The sequence below is a fragment of the Plasmopara halstedii genome (assembly GCF_900000015.1).
Source record: "Plasmopara halstedii genome assembly, contig: Scaffold_816, whole genome shotgun sequence".
In the NCBI taxonomy this organism is placed as follows: Eukaryota; Oomycota; class Peronosporomycetes; order Peronosporales; family Peronosporaceae; genus Plasmopara; species Plasmopara halstedii.
Genome location: NW_020187732.1, coordinates 2,085,307 through 2,099,316, shown reverse-complemented (window position 1 = coordinate 2,099,316; position 14,010 = coordinate 2,085,307). Strand labels below are relative to the sequence as shown.

Below are 14,010 nucleotides of genomic sequence, written 5' to 3'. Positions count from 1 at the left end.
AAAAAACTACTGGCAGTCCCGCCACGAAGTGGCTTCTTGTTACGGTGTAGCCACACCATTGCGTGATTCCACATACCTGTAAAATGCACAACTCTGTACGGTTACACCATCGTGTCTGACGTAATCTTTCATACGGGTATGTGTACCCCGTAACACTCTCCTCAAAATTGTAAGTACCCACAATTTACATCTAACTGTTGCCTCGTACGAGGCTCGTTGTCTAAGACGCCTTCACGTCCCTAGGAGCATTCTCTGCTAAATTAGCCCTGTGTCCATGACACTCTTCGAGGATTTAAAGGAAATAGCCTACTAGTCGGATACTCATTTCCCAGGATGGGAAGAAGGAGAGGGTGAGGTGCGCCAACGGCGCGACGTGAGCCCTGCTTGAACCTTGCGGACACCGTGTATGTTACCCGCCTTCTTGACTCCAGAGGAAGTGGCAATATAACTCTTAACCCTCGACGAGGCAGGTGGAGGCTGCCCAAAGGGTGTCTCACATACCCTCACATTCTTGGTCGGTCCAAGGGCCTCGTATAAATACAGCTTCCACTCGGCAGATCCCACTACTGAAGCGAAAGACGCGATTTCTCGATCGTTAGGCGTCTACATAGTCGGGCCCCCGGCCACTACACAAGCCGAGCTTGGTCAACGGAAAGCTTTGCGAGCTCGCTTCTTGGTACCTCAAGAAATCCTATGGATAGGAACCACGCTCGACGTCGCGCTCAAAGAGGGGGCGCTCCTGTACCCGCAATGAGGACCATTCCTGTGGTGCTTTCCCCTGGCAAAACCGTTGCAGATGACAAAGAGCTCTGTGAGCGACCGAAAACTTTCCTCGCTTTCTAACTGGCATTTGAGCCACAATGAAGTGGGTGTGCGCATAGAATGCCATCTCGGTTCGACTTTGCCAAATTCAGTTGCAAATCGACCTGCAAAGCTTGTTATAATCCATCACGCTTACGCGAGCTCTCGGTTTCTCACATGGGTGAGTCTACGGCCACAGCAGCTTAGGGCCAGAGCTTGAGTTCATCTCATGGCTTTTTGGCTTTCCGGGCTACTGCCGAGAAGCGCGGGGCGAACGACGACGCGGAGCGTCATGATCCTTCTAATCATAAGCGACCACGACGTCTGGGCAGTCTTGCCGAAGTGGCACCTCAAACTCCCACGAGTTCTCGGTAGTGGGTATCGCTGCCACTTCACAATATATTAGGTTTGACCCTCGATCCACGAGGCGTTCCACGTGATAGTGGATGCGACCATTCACGAAATCGAGACGAGTCAGCGGCGGACGGTGACAACTTGGTCGATCATCGTTCGGCGACTCGCGATGCCCTTCGAGCGCTGGAGGACAAGGTCCGCTCCGTCGATAATCTTGCCGAGGTCGCATACCGCTGCGCAGAAAACCCTCGAGAGTTTGAAACACTTTGTGCACCGACTGTCTCACGTTGAAGACCATCGCGCTCTTTCAGAGCGGCCCGATGTCTTCGATCAGACAAATGCGTCACTTTGTGCACCTGGCGCCGTTAAACTAAAATTCGTCACACTCCGTGCTCGAATCCAGTTGCTGATTCAGCTTCTTGGTGGCCGAGCGTCTGTGAACGCCGTCCCAACTTCAACGCTTTTGCATTTGCTCGCGCCGTAGCTTAAGCTAGCCCACATTGAACACCGGATGGGTGCACATCCTTCTCATAAATTATAGCATAAACGCAAGGCCTCACTTTGCCACGACCTTAAAAGGTTAAGAAAAACGTGGATGGAGCCTCTATTTAAAGACAGCAGAAACTGTATCTGTGGGAAGGTCTTTTAAATTTCAATAAAACCGGGTCTCCGACCTTAAAGTTTCCCACTCCTTCCATTCTTTCTGCATGTCCCATTTTGACTGTCGATATACTTTATTCTAACCATCGCCGTCGTAAATGTCCTGTTTACGCACAAATTTGTCAAAACATTTATATTAAATAGCTACCGCAAACATGTAGTCATGTTTTCGCGCTCTTCCGTTTCATTTGCTGAGGGCTTTGCGGAACGAAGTGTTGGTGGACGATGCCGCTTCGACAAACTTTTTTTTGCTGTTAGAATTAAAACATTCCGAACAAAACTCCATTGTTGTATCACGCAGTGTTTAATCCTTACTCTATTATTTTTTTGGAGCTTAATATGTGCCGTTACCTTCCCAGCTACTTCAATCTTGCTTTTGATCAGGGATATTTCGAGTTATCTAGCTCAAAAATGTAACGTTATAGGTCAGAATTCATTTTGGTACTACCTTCGTGAGAGTCCACATTGAAAGTATGATATCTGTGTGCACGCACGCAAACACGTGCCGTCTTTGTCATGAAATTCGGGACATGTCGTGACGGTCTGCCAGCCCTTGTAACACCCGGAGCACAAAATCTATGTTTCTTGCTTAATATCCGTATGCCTTCGGCTGAGCGCTGTATCGTTAGCTTAAAGAATTAAGAAAAAGTGTTCTATGTGAGCATGCCAAAGCTCCTCCTAAGTGTCAGCCCTGGAATACTACACGTGACAAGCATCTTTCTGCTCACAATCGAGCATCTACATCTTTCTGAATGAATTTAAAACCGATACAATTGTTCTAAATGACACACAAAATTCTCGAGAATCCAACGCTTATCCGCGTTCCGCAAGCTTACCAGAGACAACTATCCTTTGTCGAACCCTAAAATATATAAGATGTCAACCATGCGAACTCCCTTTTCACCCTAATCGGTCAGTTTCACTATACTAATCCATACCTTTTGCAATCTGTAATTGCATCTTACGATCGTTGTGTTTAAAATTCCTTGCTGTGCGTGGTCTTATAAAACGAAGCGCCACGGTTGATAAACCACCTTGCGGATCGTCCTTCGCCCACTATATATACCGCATCAAACTGATGACCTTTTTCCCGCCCCATCAATTCCGCTTCATGTAGCCATACCGGTTAAACCCGCCGTTATTGCGTGAAGCTACCTTTCGAACGCTGCTTTGCCCACCTTTGAATCGCTTTCAAATATTTCAGAACTCTCATTCGAGTCAGAACCATTCTTCATAGCCTCATTCCTGCCCAGCTTCATCGAGTGCCTCTTTTCCTTGATCCAATCTCTGTGATGTCCCTCAAATTTGATGCGATCGATAAAATTAAATAGATCTTAGACGTCAGTTTTTGGAGAAATACCCTAAACTTGCGTGAATCTTCAATTGACTTTACATAGTCTAGAGACCCAAACTTAGCTCGTCAAAAGAGACAAATGTTTCGCCACACTAGTTACGCTTTTCATTGCGATTCGTACAGTCGACGCGTCATCGTTATGAGATTGTGCAGTGTCGAGCGTTTGTAAAAATATTGCAGCGTACATTATGCCCCGATGGCGCTAATGACTTACCATATCCTAGTTGAATGTTCAGTTCCATCATCTTGTTCAATGCCTTGGCGTCGTTCACAAGCCACACCTCTGAGACATCGTTTTCATCCCTGATAGCCATGACATGTCGAAATAGACCCTTTCTCGGCAGAGACATCGGATATTGATCTCCCAGTATATTTGCGTTTGATCGACGTCGTGGACACGGGTGTTGTCGGGAAGAAGGACTTAGCTGCGATAATCATATCAGTTGATTTGCCGGTAAATTCTAAAGTGAAAACTCATAATATCTAATGTCAAACATTGCCTTAATTTTGTGTCATGACGGCATAGTAAGGTTGTGGAATCATTCTGCCGTGATGATGTCTAGTTAACAAACACGTGGGACTTCGGCTGAACCAAGAGGAGAATAACAAGAGAAATTAAAAGGACAAGGAGACGTGAGTACTGACTTAACAGAAAACTGCCATCTAACTATCTGTAGAGGCGATTGAATCCTAAATCGAGAATGTAGAAAAAAAGCACTAAGCTAGTATGAGCTCAATTTTTGTACACACAAATGCATGTGAAGTAGACAATAACTGCAACATCGTCCTTCAACTGTACTGAACCCTCGAATGAGGTAGGGTAGATGCAATGCAAGCCGCCCCTGTTTTGAATGAGTCCAATTTTGAATAACCTTCCATCTTGTTTTTTATTACTAATTCAGTTTGCAAGGTTCAGGGTAAGTATCACTTTTGGTTCTAAATATCACATTCTTTTACTTCCACTATTAACATCGAGCCAAACTCTTGAGTTTATTCTGGGAAGAGAGATTTGACCCTGATCTATTGTAACGAGTAATTAGAGATCAAAAATGATAAGAATATTATGAATTTGACGCTAAACTTGCCGATTAAAGTCTAATGCGAAAATAGAATACAACAATAGCTAAGATTTCAAACACATGCTAAATGTCTCGACATCAGATTCAACACGTTGAAACAGATAGTTGAGATAAAATGCCTGTTTACAAAATCAAGAATTATATTTGTAGAGTTAGCTCTTTTGTTAAAAATTTACCAGGAAGCTACCTACCTCAAACATTAATTTCCTTGAGGACCCAGTCCACAACGGCTGACACACGAGAATAGAGTGAAGGCTCCCCAGCAACTCCGCAGTGAATGCTTAGAGAGTGTAGACCAATCACAATGTCTTCTGATTCTCCCAATCCACTCTCTTTAATAAGTGGAGAGCCGTAATCATGAAAGCAACCTCCCTTGCCGGGAGAACCGCCGGCACAGACGTACGAATTGTCAAGACCTTCGAAAATACGAGCGCACATATCGTTTGTCCACACAGAAGTGTTGACTCCTCGTAGTTCGTCGGATACGTCTCCGTTGGGGAAGGAGGTCTCTCCCCAACCCACGGCCTTTGCCACCAAGCCATAGGTGATGTCCGAATCGTCACTTTTAGGAAGCTTGATAGGTGTTATAGCACTTAGATTGTCGAGAGTCAAAAGTGCAAAGTCGTAATAATAGGTATCGGTGGAAAACCCTGGATGATACTGGACCTTAACGATGGTATGGTGTTCACCACTTTCGTTACGATAGTGTACACCCAATTTCAAAGCGGGTGGAATATTTGCGTTATTGTCAATACCCACACACGTTCCGGTGGTGAGAACATGCAACGATGAGACTAGAACACCAGTGCAGGTAAGCTCATCATTGGCATCAAGAATAATAGCTGTGTATTGCTTCGTGCCAATCGGAATGATGTCACCTCCAAGAATCAGATTTCGAGACGTGTGACTAGCGTCGGCAATTACACTGGCAATGGTCGTCGAGACAACAGCAAACGCAGATGTGATTTTCATCGTGTCGAGCAGGATAGTAAGTTTGTCAGCGTGTTTTAGTGATAGCTGGGAGAAGGAAAAAACTAAAATGCCATTAAGCTTTTGAAAAGTGGATTAGAACGGGTCGCATGAATCGCATGATCGCATGATCGCATGATGGGGAAGTCACGATCTTGAAGAGTGTGTTTAGATGTTAGAATTACAATGATAGCCCTTTCGGGGTTTAATTTCTCGACTTTTCTTTGTATATCTAATCCTTACGACGCGACAAACCTCAAAATTGACTCATCTAGCTGGCGAGAGTATTGCCAGCGTGTATAGTATACGCAAGATCACGATTACGATGCGATGCCGTCAATTTATCGATAAATACTGTCTACCAGCGACAGTAGACGGCATTATGTCGTGATATGACGATGTCGAAAGTTTCAAAAGAAAAACTCCACCAGATTCTAGCGTCGACAACTTGTCTGGTATGTAATTAACTTCAAATTGGAACATAAATTACTTTTTTACCATGAGTCAGATGGGTCTGCTGCAACGATGTTTCTTTGAAGACTGAAGCGTTGAGGATACCTTTTCCTCTCCTATTCCTGTTCCACTTCTACCCTCTGCTACTTCCGAACATGGCGCATGTTGCAACGCAACGATATTTGTGATTAATCAACAAAATCGTGATTGAGTACTCGTGCGACTCGAGCTTGAAGTTTGAAGCTTGGAAGAATGCTGGAATTTTTTTGCCAAAGATGGTATTGACAAGACAAAATTGTGCATGCGTTAGACTTTGGCATTTGGGACATGGTGCTATACATATTTTCAGAGTAGACATGAGTTGCCATCTTGCGATTGAGTGAATCAAACCAACATTGGTGGTGAAAGCTGATGGAAGACTTAGAGAGAAAAAGGTCGATTAGCTTTTTAATACTTGAGCTGAATGATTGATTGTAGCCTGCATAAACTTCGTTCTTGCTTCACCTTGGCCTGTAACTTGAGAAAAGAAGACAATCTACTCACAGCGAAAGCTCCTCGTCCATTAGGTGCAGGCTTAACTTGAGCCGCCTTTACACAAGATCACTATTTGAAGATCTTGGTATATACAAGTAAATTTTCAGTAATCAGAACCAGATAAAATCGCTGACAGATCGCTTGATGCTTTAGCTATAAAAACAAACTACATAGCTTGCATGTGTTGGTCTTTGTTAGCAAGGTAATGATCACAAGCTTCTATGAATAACAGCACTTTCTATGATTGTGGCGCAATACGTGTGCTTTACTTTACAAAAAATGGGACTTTCAATATACATCTACCAAAAGTATTGTTCTTGCTGCTCTAATTTACTCGCGAGTAGAAGTGGAGTCCATTGTAGCCGTCGAGAGCAAATTTGTGATCCAATCTTGATGCTTCGTATAGCTCAAATTCTCTAATGTGCATCCAACATTCTTTCCGCTCCTACTACATCGCATTTTCGACTTTTGTCTTTTCAACTATGTTCAGAAGACTTTGAACAAAGCAAGTTGCTACGAAACAAATGCGATTACGTTACTGAATTCGATATCGATGGGGGGTAGTCTCAAGAATAATGCTCAGATAAAGTCTAAACCAATCGTTGACTAATAGTCTAGCTGAACTTAGCAAGTGGTTGGCTAATTTTGATAAAAACATGAAGCTATTGAAGCCCACGTTATAGCCTCTAGTTGGAAGCAAATCTCATGATTCGTTGTGGCTTCTGTCAACATGAGGCTGGTCGCTCGTAACAGACTTGATTAAGAGTTAAAGAAGGACGTAATCAAGGATGCACGTCAACAATGTATCTCTTTATAGCAAGTACGACGTCTTTTCTCATTTAAGTATACGACCGTCCACCAGACTAAAAGCTTCTACTCTAGGCTTTTGTCCATTCCATTTCATCAATGACTAGTGACGAGGCATACAGTGTTATGGAAAAGCAACGGATTGTTTGACTTCGGACGTGCCTTAGATTTGCTTGAGTGCTCCTATGCCTACAATTATACAATCTAATCTCTAACATGATTTCGTCAAGTTGTAACGCCAGCAATAGTGATGGATGTCTTCTCTGGCTGAAACTATGGGTTTTCGAAGCACGTTTGACGTGTTAAACATTGTTAAATTTCCCCTACTTCTAATCACTGTATTTCACACCCTATCTTATGATACTGGGAGAGATGAAAGCTACCACGATTGCTGCTATTGCTTCAATGACCCCGGCCAGCGTCGCCCTCACCGTGAATGCAGGCCACACTTTCCGGCACTTATTATCGGAGGCGATATCATTCCGATGGGGTCAAAGCAGTACGTTGTCGGTATCCGTTCAAGCCCCAATAGTCCAATCCATGTACTCACCTCATCCATCTGCACAAAAGTCCAGGGTCCGCTAGGACCAAATTACGCCTCAGTTGGTTCCCACTATCTCAACCAAACGGGAGATGGTGAGCAGATCACGATCGTTAAGACTCAGAATCATACAATGCTGAACACTACATCCTCGGAATTTCCCTACGACTTTGGCAATTTAATTCTGGAAACACCAAGTAAGATCCCACCCGCTAATCTTCCTTTCGTGGACGACTCGCAAATCAAACGGGGAATGTTGACTAAAGTGATGGGATGGGGAACGACCGCAGAATTTATCGAAGAGACAGCTGAGTACTCATATGAATTGCGTGGTGTCGACCTTGAATCTGGAGCTTAGTCGAGTGCATGGATCTCTTTGCTAAACACGGTGTCGATGATGCAGATTCGTGTGCAGGCGGTCAACCTGGAAAAGGTTTTGAAGTTGGGGATTTTGGTGCTCCACTTGTCTTAGAGAACGGTCTAGGAGACTCGGATGACGTTCTCATTGGTGTTGTTGGTCATTTTGGACTAGGCGGTCAAGCAGGTGTGCCGACAGCCAGTTCTCGTGTGTCAGTAGCAATGGAGTAGATCAAGTCCATTATCGAGGGAGGTGGAAAACCTGAGCAGAGTCAGTAAGAATGATCGTTGCATTTTTACCACTATCCAAAGAAACTAACCCAACGAAATAAAACTTCATTCCAACTCATTGCTTTCTTGGCAAGTTTGTTTTCAGTACATTTTTGTCCGTCAAATATAACATTCCCTGAGATAGTCACATTTCGATATAATGATGTATGTACGTACATACAAGTATAGAAATCTTGCACTTCTATTCAGGTATATAACAATAAACATCCCGCCTCTCAATGGGCTCTTAAGTATCTGCGGATTGAGTAAAATGAGTCTGACACAAAGAATCTTTATCGACTTCAACCCTGCAGTATCGCTAGGCTGGATTAGCCAGGTGAGACTGGTAGATTTCATCTTCAACACCTGCTCATATTGTTTCGCACACTGCTTTACACTAGCCCTTCAACTTATTACTGCGTACATTTCAAATGTATCCAAACCTAAATGATACAGAACGGAAATACAAAGAGTTGATCAGACAAGAGCACGCATTAAAGGAGTGGGGCGGGGTGCATACAAAGGCAACGCCACTGACGAGTAACATCCAAATTCAAGCAATCCACGAATGAAAAATGATGGTACATTAATATATCAAATCGAGATGACATCAATCGACAAAACAACACAATACGAAGTCAAATGGTGAAAATCAACTCTAAAGCGTCAGATCGATATCGTGGGTAATCAATTTTACAACGCTTAGGCACCGTTTGAATGTTTAGCCAATGAACACAAGCTACCCCAGCGGCAGATGTCACCACTTAATGTTAAATTTGAACAGAGATGGCAAGTTTATGGGCGGCTGTTTAAGCTATCGTGACTTAACAGTCAATGAATAAGAATTATGACGTCGGTGAAAAATTGTACAGTGTGTTATAAGAAGCATGCCGGTTTCTTCAACAAAAAACTACAAAGAGAGATTGTATATTGCACTAGGGACACTCAATCACCTGGTGACCACGGTATTCAGACGAAGTCGAGCCGTGTGCACAGACATATGACGACAGTATATATGCCTATAGTTATGTTGAGCTAGAAGAGTTGATTCGAGCACTTGCGAGTGATTTTTGAATGTATGCGCTTCAGCAAACTATTTACCAGTATCGGCAAGTGTGCACATGCCAGCGAGGGTTCGTGTTCTTGTCTTGCTTAATTTGAGCCGTTAAGCTGTGAATAGACCTGCAAATATCTAGATCTTTGCTGCTTGTCTGGGCCTTTCATCTCAAACCTATTTGAGAAAGTGACTTTGACTCGTCAATGATATGCACAAGTAAGTATATTAAGCCTTATTCCGTCGTGGAACAATTCCTAACACTTCCTAACAATTCCTCACCAATCTACCATGAAAAGGATATCAAATGGTACTATGGCACTACAGAGATGTCGGTATCAATGCTCCTTTAGCTCTCACCTTGGCGCATAGCCGTAAACGACAAAAGACGTGTGATCCACAAATAGTTCCACATCCAAGTAAGATACGTGCACTATTGTCACTATAATGTCTAGAAGAAAAGATGTACGTACATCATCACTTCTAGACATTATACCAAATCGTTTTTGTACGATTGTACAACATTCACGTTTAAATTTTAGTGATTGCTAAGATTTCGGAGTACGAAGTGTTGGTTTTATCATATTGCCGGGGCTCGTTTTGAGATTTCTGAGACACATGAGCTGTTAGCCTCACGCGAGGCAATACAGAGAACTTTTTATCGAGTATAGCAAAGCATTTAAGTATGCACCTCATTAAAAATAGAATCAATCGTCAACTTAAAGCATAAAATAGTTAGCTACTTAGAACTACGCCGCTTTCGCGTCTGGGTGCAGCGTACGAAAGCAACCTCTGTGTGTTGCATACGCGAGCTCGGTACTAAAAGTTTCTTTGGTGCAGGGTGCATGGCAGCTCAGTTGAAGCATTTTTCACCGAACACCTCGAAATATACGTGAAAACCTTGATACAAAAACATTGTTATGGTGCATACGAACATAGAGATTCCTTGATCGCTCTCTCCATGATTGATTGTTCGAACGAGCCGCACCGGAGCTATTTTGGCAATTTTCGGCACACCTCGACGAACAACTTTACTTAGCCATTATATGAAGGTGCATCTATGTACCTATCGTGTGCATTGTGGGCTGCATGTGGTTTCTACTTCCGAGTATAGTGTTATTTACTATGTGTACGTACACATTCAACTATCGTGGTGCTCGTGATGATGTTATCATGCTTTAATCCAAGTATCCACCATTGGGCATAATTACAGATTGCGCTTGTCTATTGCCACCTTCATAAAATTCAACCTCCTATTAATGAGAAATACCTATCATACTCTCGTTAAGATTAGGGTGCATCTAAGTGGTTTTGATACAGATTATAAGATCATTACAGATACTTACAACTAACCATTTCATTCAAGGAGAAAATTAGCGAGACTCAGGCTGTTAGCATCGTGCACTTCTTGCAGATATATCTTTGGATATGACACTTTCAGTTGAGCAGATAGGTATTATCTTCTATTGGGGCTCACAGCTTGAATTTTATGGATTATAAAATTGCATTCATTTGATGTGCAGAATGCACAGCACTTTTGTTGTCAAAGCTGTGTGTAATTGTGATGAACTGATATTCACGGCATTCGCCCATTCGTGTTGCTCTTACTATCAGACGATCATTATCACAGTGGGTGAGTGTAACTAATAATTCTTGCCGAGAAATAGCGTCTAAGCCAGAGGAGGAAAAACAAATTTTTAAACTATTCACCTATTTCTATCGGCTCATGAAATATCGCCTAAAGTGCAGGCCGCATACCTCATGGAGTTTGACAGTAAATCCATCATATGTGCGGGTGCACAGCGCCCCCATGATCAATGCGGTGTGATAGCTTCCGTGAATTACTATTGAATTGATATGCGCGGCATGTTTTGCTCTTACTTTCAAAAAATCGTTTATTGCTAAGATGTGAATCTAAATTTACTTCTATTCAAAAAAGCGTCATATACCAAAAGATCAATCGCATTCAACGACATAAGATAAAATTATTCGCTCTTTGAATCGGCGCTGCTATCGTGAAAGCCGTATGATCGATCTCTTTTTTAAGTTAATTTGCGAGAATATTTTTTCCTGGCCTACTGTAACGCAGAATTGACCAAACATATTCAGCTCTGAAAACATTCCAACGACAAAATTTGTTTAGAACTGATTGAGCGAGTGGAGTTAAAGAGGTCGATAACGATTTCAATGAGCAGTATACATATATCATACCTGATATTTACGGATTTTCAGACATGCAGCTAAGACGACAAACACACACAGAGGCAGATCGAATGGAATAGGATGACTCGACATCAAATCCACCACATTGAAACAGTTAGTAGAGATGAAAAACATGTTAACTAAATCAAAAAAATAATTTTGTAGAGTTTGGTAGCTGTATTGTTGGAAATCTACTAATTGTTAATGAAGACTGTTCCAGAATGGAACATACTTCAAACGCCGATTTCCTTACGAATCCAGTCTACACCAGCTGACACGCGAGCATGAAGTGAAGGCTGCCCAGCAACTCCGCATTGGACGCTGAGCGAGTGCAGACCAACGACAATGTCTTCTGATTCTCCCAATTCACTCTCTTTAATAAGTGGAGACCCATAATCATGATGGCAAACTCCTTTGCCGGGAGTACCGCCGGCACACACGTACGAATTGTCAAGATCTAGAAAAATGCGAATGCACTCATCGTTTGTCCACACAGAAACGTTAACACCTCGTAGCTCGTCGGATAACTCTCCGTCGGGAAAGGAGGTTTCTCCCCAACCCACGGCTTTTGTCACCAAGCCATAGGTAATGTCCGAATCGTCATTTTTAGGAAGCTTGATGGGTGTTATAGCACTCGGACTATCGAGAGTCAAAAGCGCAAGGTCGTGTGAGAAAATCTTCGTAGAAAATTCTGGATGATACTGGATCTAAACGACGGTATGGTGCTCACCAGTTTCGTTGCGATAATGCGCACCCAGCGTTACATTAGTAGGAATTCTATCGTTTCGGTCAGAGCCCGCACACCATGCCGTGGTTAGCAAGTGTAAGGAGGAGACAAGAACACCAGAGCAGATAAGCTCTTCATTGGGATCGAAAATCATAGCGGTGTACCGCTTCGTGCCAATTGGAACGACATCACCCCCGAGAATAAGATTTCGAGAACTGTGACCAGCGTCGACAATTACACTAGCAACAGCTGCCGAGATAGCAGCAAACGCAGATGTAACCTTCATCGTGTCGAGCGAAATCAGATTCGCCGGCTTGTTATGGTGATGATTTGGAGAAGGTAAAAAACAAAATGTTTGCAGCCTTGGAAAAGTGAAGTGGAACGGGTCGTATTGACCATGATCGCATGTTGAAAAGTCAAGTTCTTGGGGAGTGTGTCTAGATCTAAAATTACAATGATAGCATTTCAAGATTTATTCATGTGCTTTGGTGCACTCGCGCCAAGCTTTTACCTATCTGTCTAAAGCTTACGACGCGACAAGATTCAAGAATTGACTCATCTTGCTGGCAAGAGACAAGTTGAAAATTACAGTATTGCCGACGTGTCTAGTATCCGCAGGATCGTGATTGCGATGCACGATACCGTCACATCATCGACAAATACTGTCTACACAGCAACAGTGAATACGATTGATAAGAAAAGATCATGCAAAAAACTGAAGCCACATTTCTCGACCATCACCACACCTGGCTACTACTCAAATGTGCCCAACTACAACAGATTATAGCGTCAAAGTCTTGTCGAGTTCATAAATTATTATTTAAAATAAGCGTCATCATTTTAAATACCATGTGTCGGTGTCTTCAAAGGGAGATGAGTCTGATGCGTTCGAGTAATCTTCAACGATGTTTCTTTGAAGGCTGAAGCTTAAAGAATTGACTTTTCTTCTCCTATTCTTGTCCCATTTCTACTTGCTGCTCCTTCCGAACATGGCGCAGAATTAATCGACAGAATTATAATTGAGTACTTCTACGAGTTGCACGATGTCGGGCTTGAAGTCTGAAGCTTGGAAAAATGCTCAGAACTGCTAAAGACGATGTCGATAGGACGAAATTGTGCAGACGTCTTTTCTAGCATAGCCTTTGACATTAGGGAAATGGTGCAATTTATATTTCTAAGATTGACTTAGGAGACAAGAAACATGTCTCCTAAGTCAATCAAGTCCATCATTGGTGACCAACTCCTTGAATTATATAATCGATTGTAGCCTACATAAACTTCGTGCATCCTTGCTAATTTAAGACATGTAACGGGGTTACACATACCCGGTGTATGTCACACCAGATGGGCATGGTGTGACCACACCCAAACAAGAAGCTACGGTCAGTAGTTATACATGCATTTAGATTTTTCTATGCAGATATAGGAAAATCTATGCATTTAAAATTAGGCGGCTTTGCCGCAGATAAAAATAAATAGAGTCAGTTTTTGGATTTAAACGGAGTAGTTAATTAGCCCTGAGTTAAGGTTGTAATTACTCTTGGAGTAAGCGGATTGCGATCCGCTAAACTCGTATTTGTTCTAAGTGAAGAACGTAATGTCGGTGAACTAATTTACGCTTCCTCTAAGCGTAAAGCTACGGCCGCCCCGCTGCCTTTGGTAGCACTTGTAGTCAATCCACACCTGAGTCATTAGCACTGATCCTCGGTGAGGGTGGAACAATTCTCCTATTTGCCCCAGGGCATGCAGGATGGGCTTAAAAAAGCTGATGTCCTTGCTTGGCCCTGAGGGCGTGCAACACTTTGCTGCGCAAGGCCCCGAAAAAATTAGTGTGCGTCTAGAGGCGGC

At 42.9% G+C, this 14,010-nt stretch overlaps 4 protein-coding genes across 4 annotated transcripts; 2 read left to right on the top strand and 2 right to left on the bottom strand.

Moving 5' to 3' along the window:
* Positions 1 to 4,292: 4,292 nt before the first annotated feature.
* Positions 4,293 to 5,220, bottom strand: PHALS_14372 (Trypsin; the record flags this gene model as incomplete). The annotated part of the gene is made up of 3 exons (XM_024730173.1): positions 4,293 to 4,367; positions 4,440 to 4,478; positions 4,552 to 5,220. 3 exons carry the CDS (start codon positions 5,218 to 5,220, stop codon positions 4,293 to 4,295), a joined length of 783 nt encoding a protein of 260 aa, XP_024580476.1.
* Positions 5,221 to 7,496: 2,276 nt separating this feature from the next.
* On the top strand, positions 7,497 to 8,140 carry PHALS_14371 (Trypsin-like cysteine/serine peptidase domain; the record flags this gene model as incomplete). The annotated part of the gene is made up of 2 exons (XM_024730172.1): positions 7,497 to 7,884; positions 7,956 to 8,140. The coding sequence occupies 2 exons, from the start codon at positions 7,497 to 7,499 to the stop codon at positions 8,138 to 8,140; spliced, it is 573 nt and encodes a 190-aa protein (XP_024580475.1).
* Positions 8,141 to 11,668: 3,528 nt separating this feature from the next.
* On the bottom strand, positions 11,669 to 12,448 carry PHALS_14370 (RxLR-like protein; the record flags this gene model as incomplete). The annotated part of the gene is made up of 2 exons (XM_024730171.1): positions 11,669 to 12,126; positions 12,190 to 12,448. 2 exons carry the CDS (start codon positions 12,446 to 12,448, stop codon positions 11,669 to 11,671), a joined length of 717 nt encoding a protein of 238 aa, XP_024580474.1.
* Positions 12,449 to 12,472: 24 nt separating this feature from the next.
* Positions 12,473 to 13,394, top strand: PHALS_14774 (uncharacterized protein). The gene has a single exon (XM_036407598.1). The coding sequence runs from the start codon at positions 12,868 to 12,870 to the stop codon at positions 13,084 to 13,086; it is 219 nt and encodes a 72-aa protein (XP_036263286.1). The 5' UTR covers positions 12,473 to 12,867; the 3' UTR covers positions 13,087 to 13,394.
* Positions 13,395 to 14,010: the final 616 nt, after the last annotated feature.

Coding starts and splice junctions, on each gene's coding strand:
- PHALS_14774 (XM_036407598.1), top strand. CDS start 12,868: ATGCAAAAAACTGAAGCCACATTTCTCGACCATCACCACACCTGGCTA.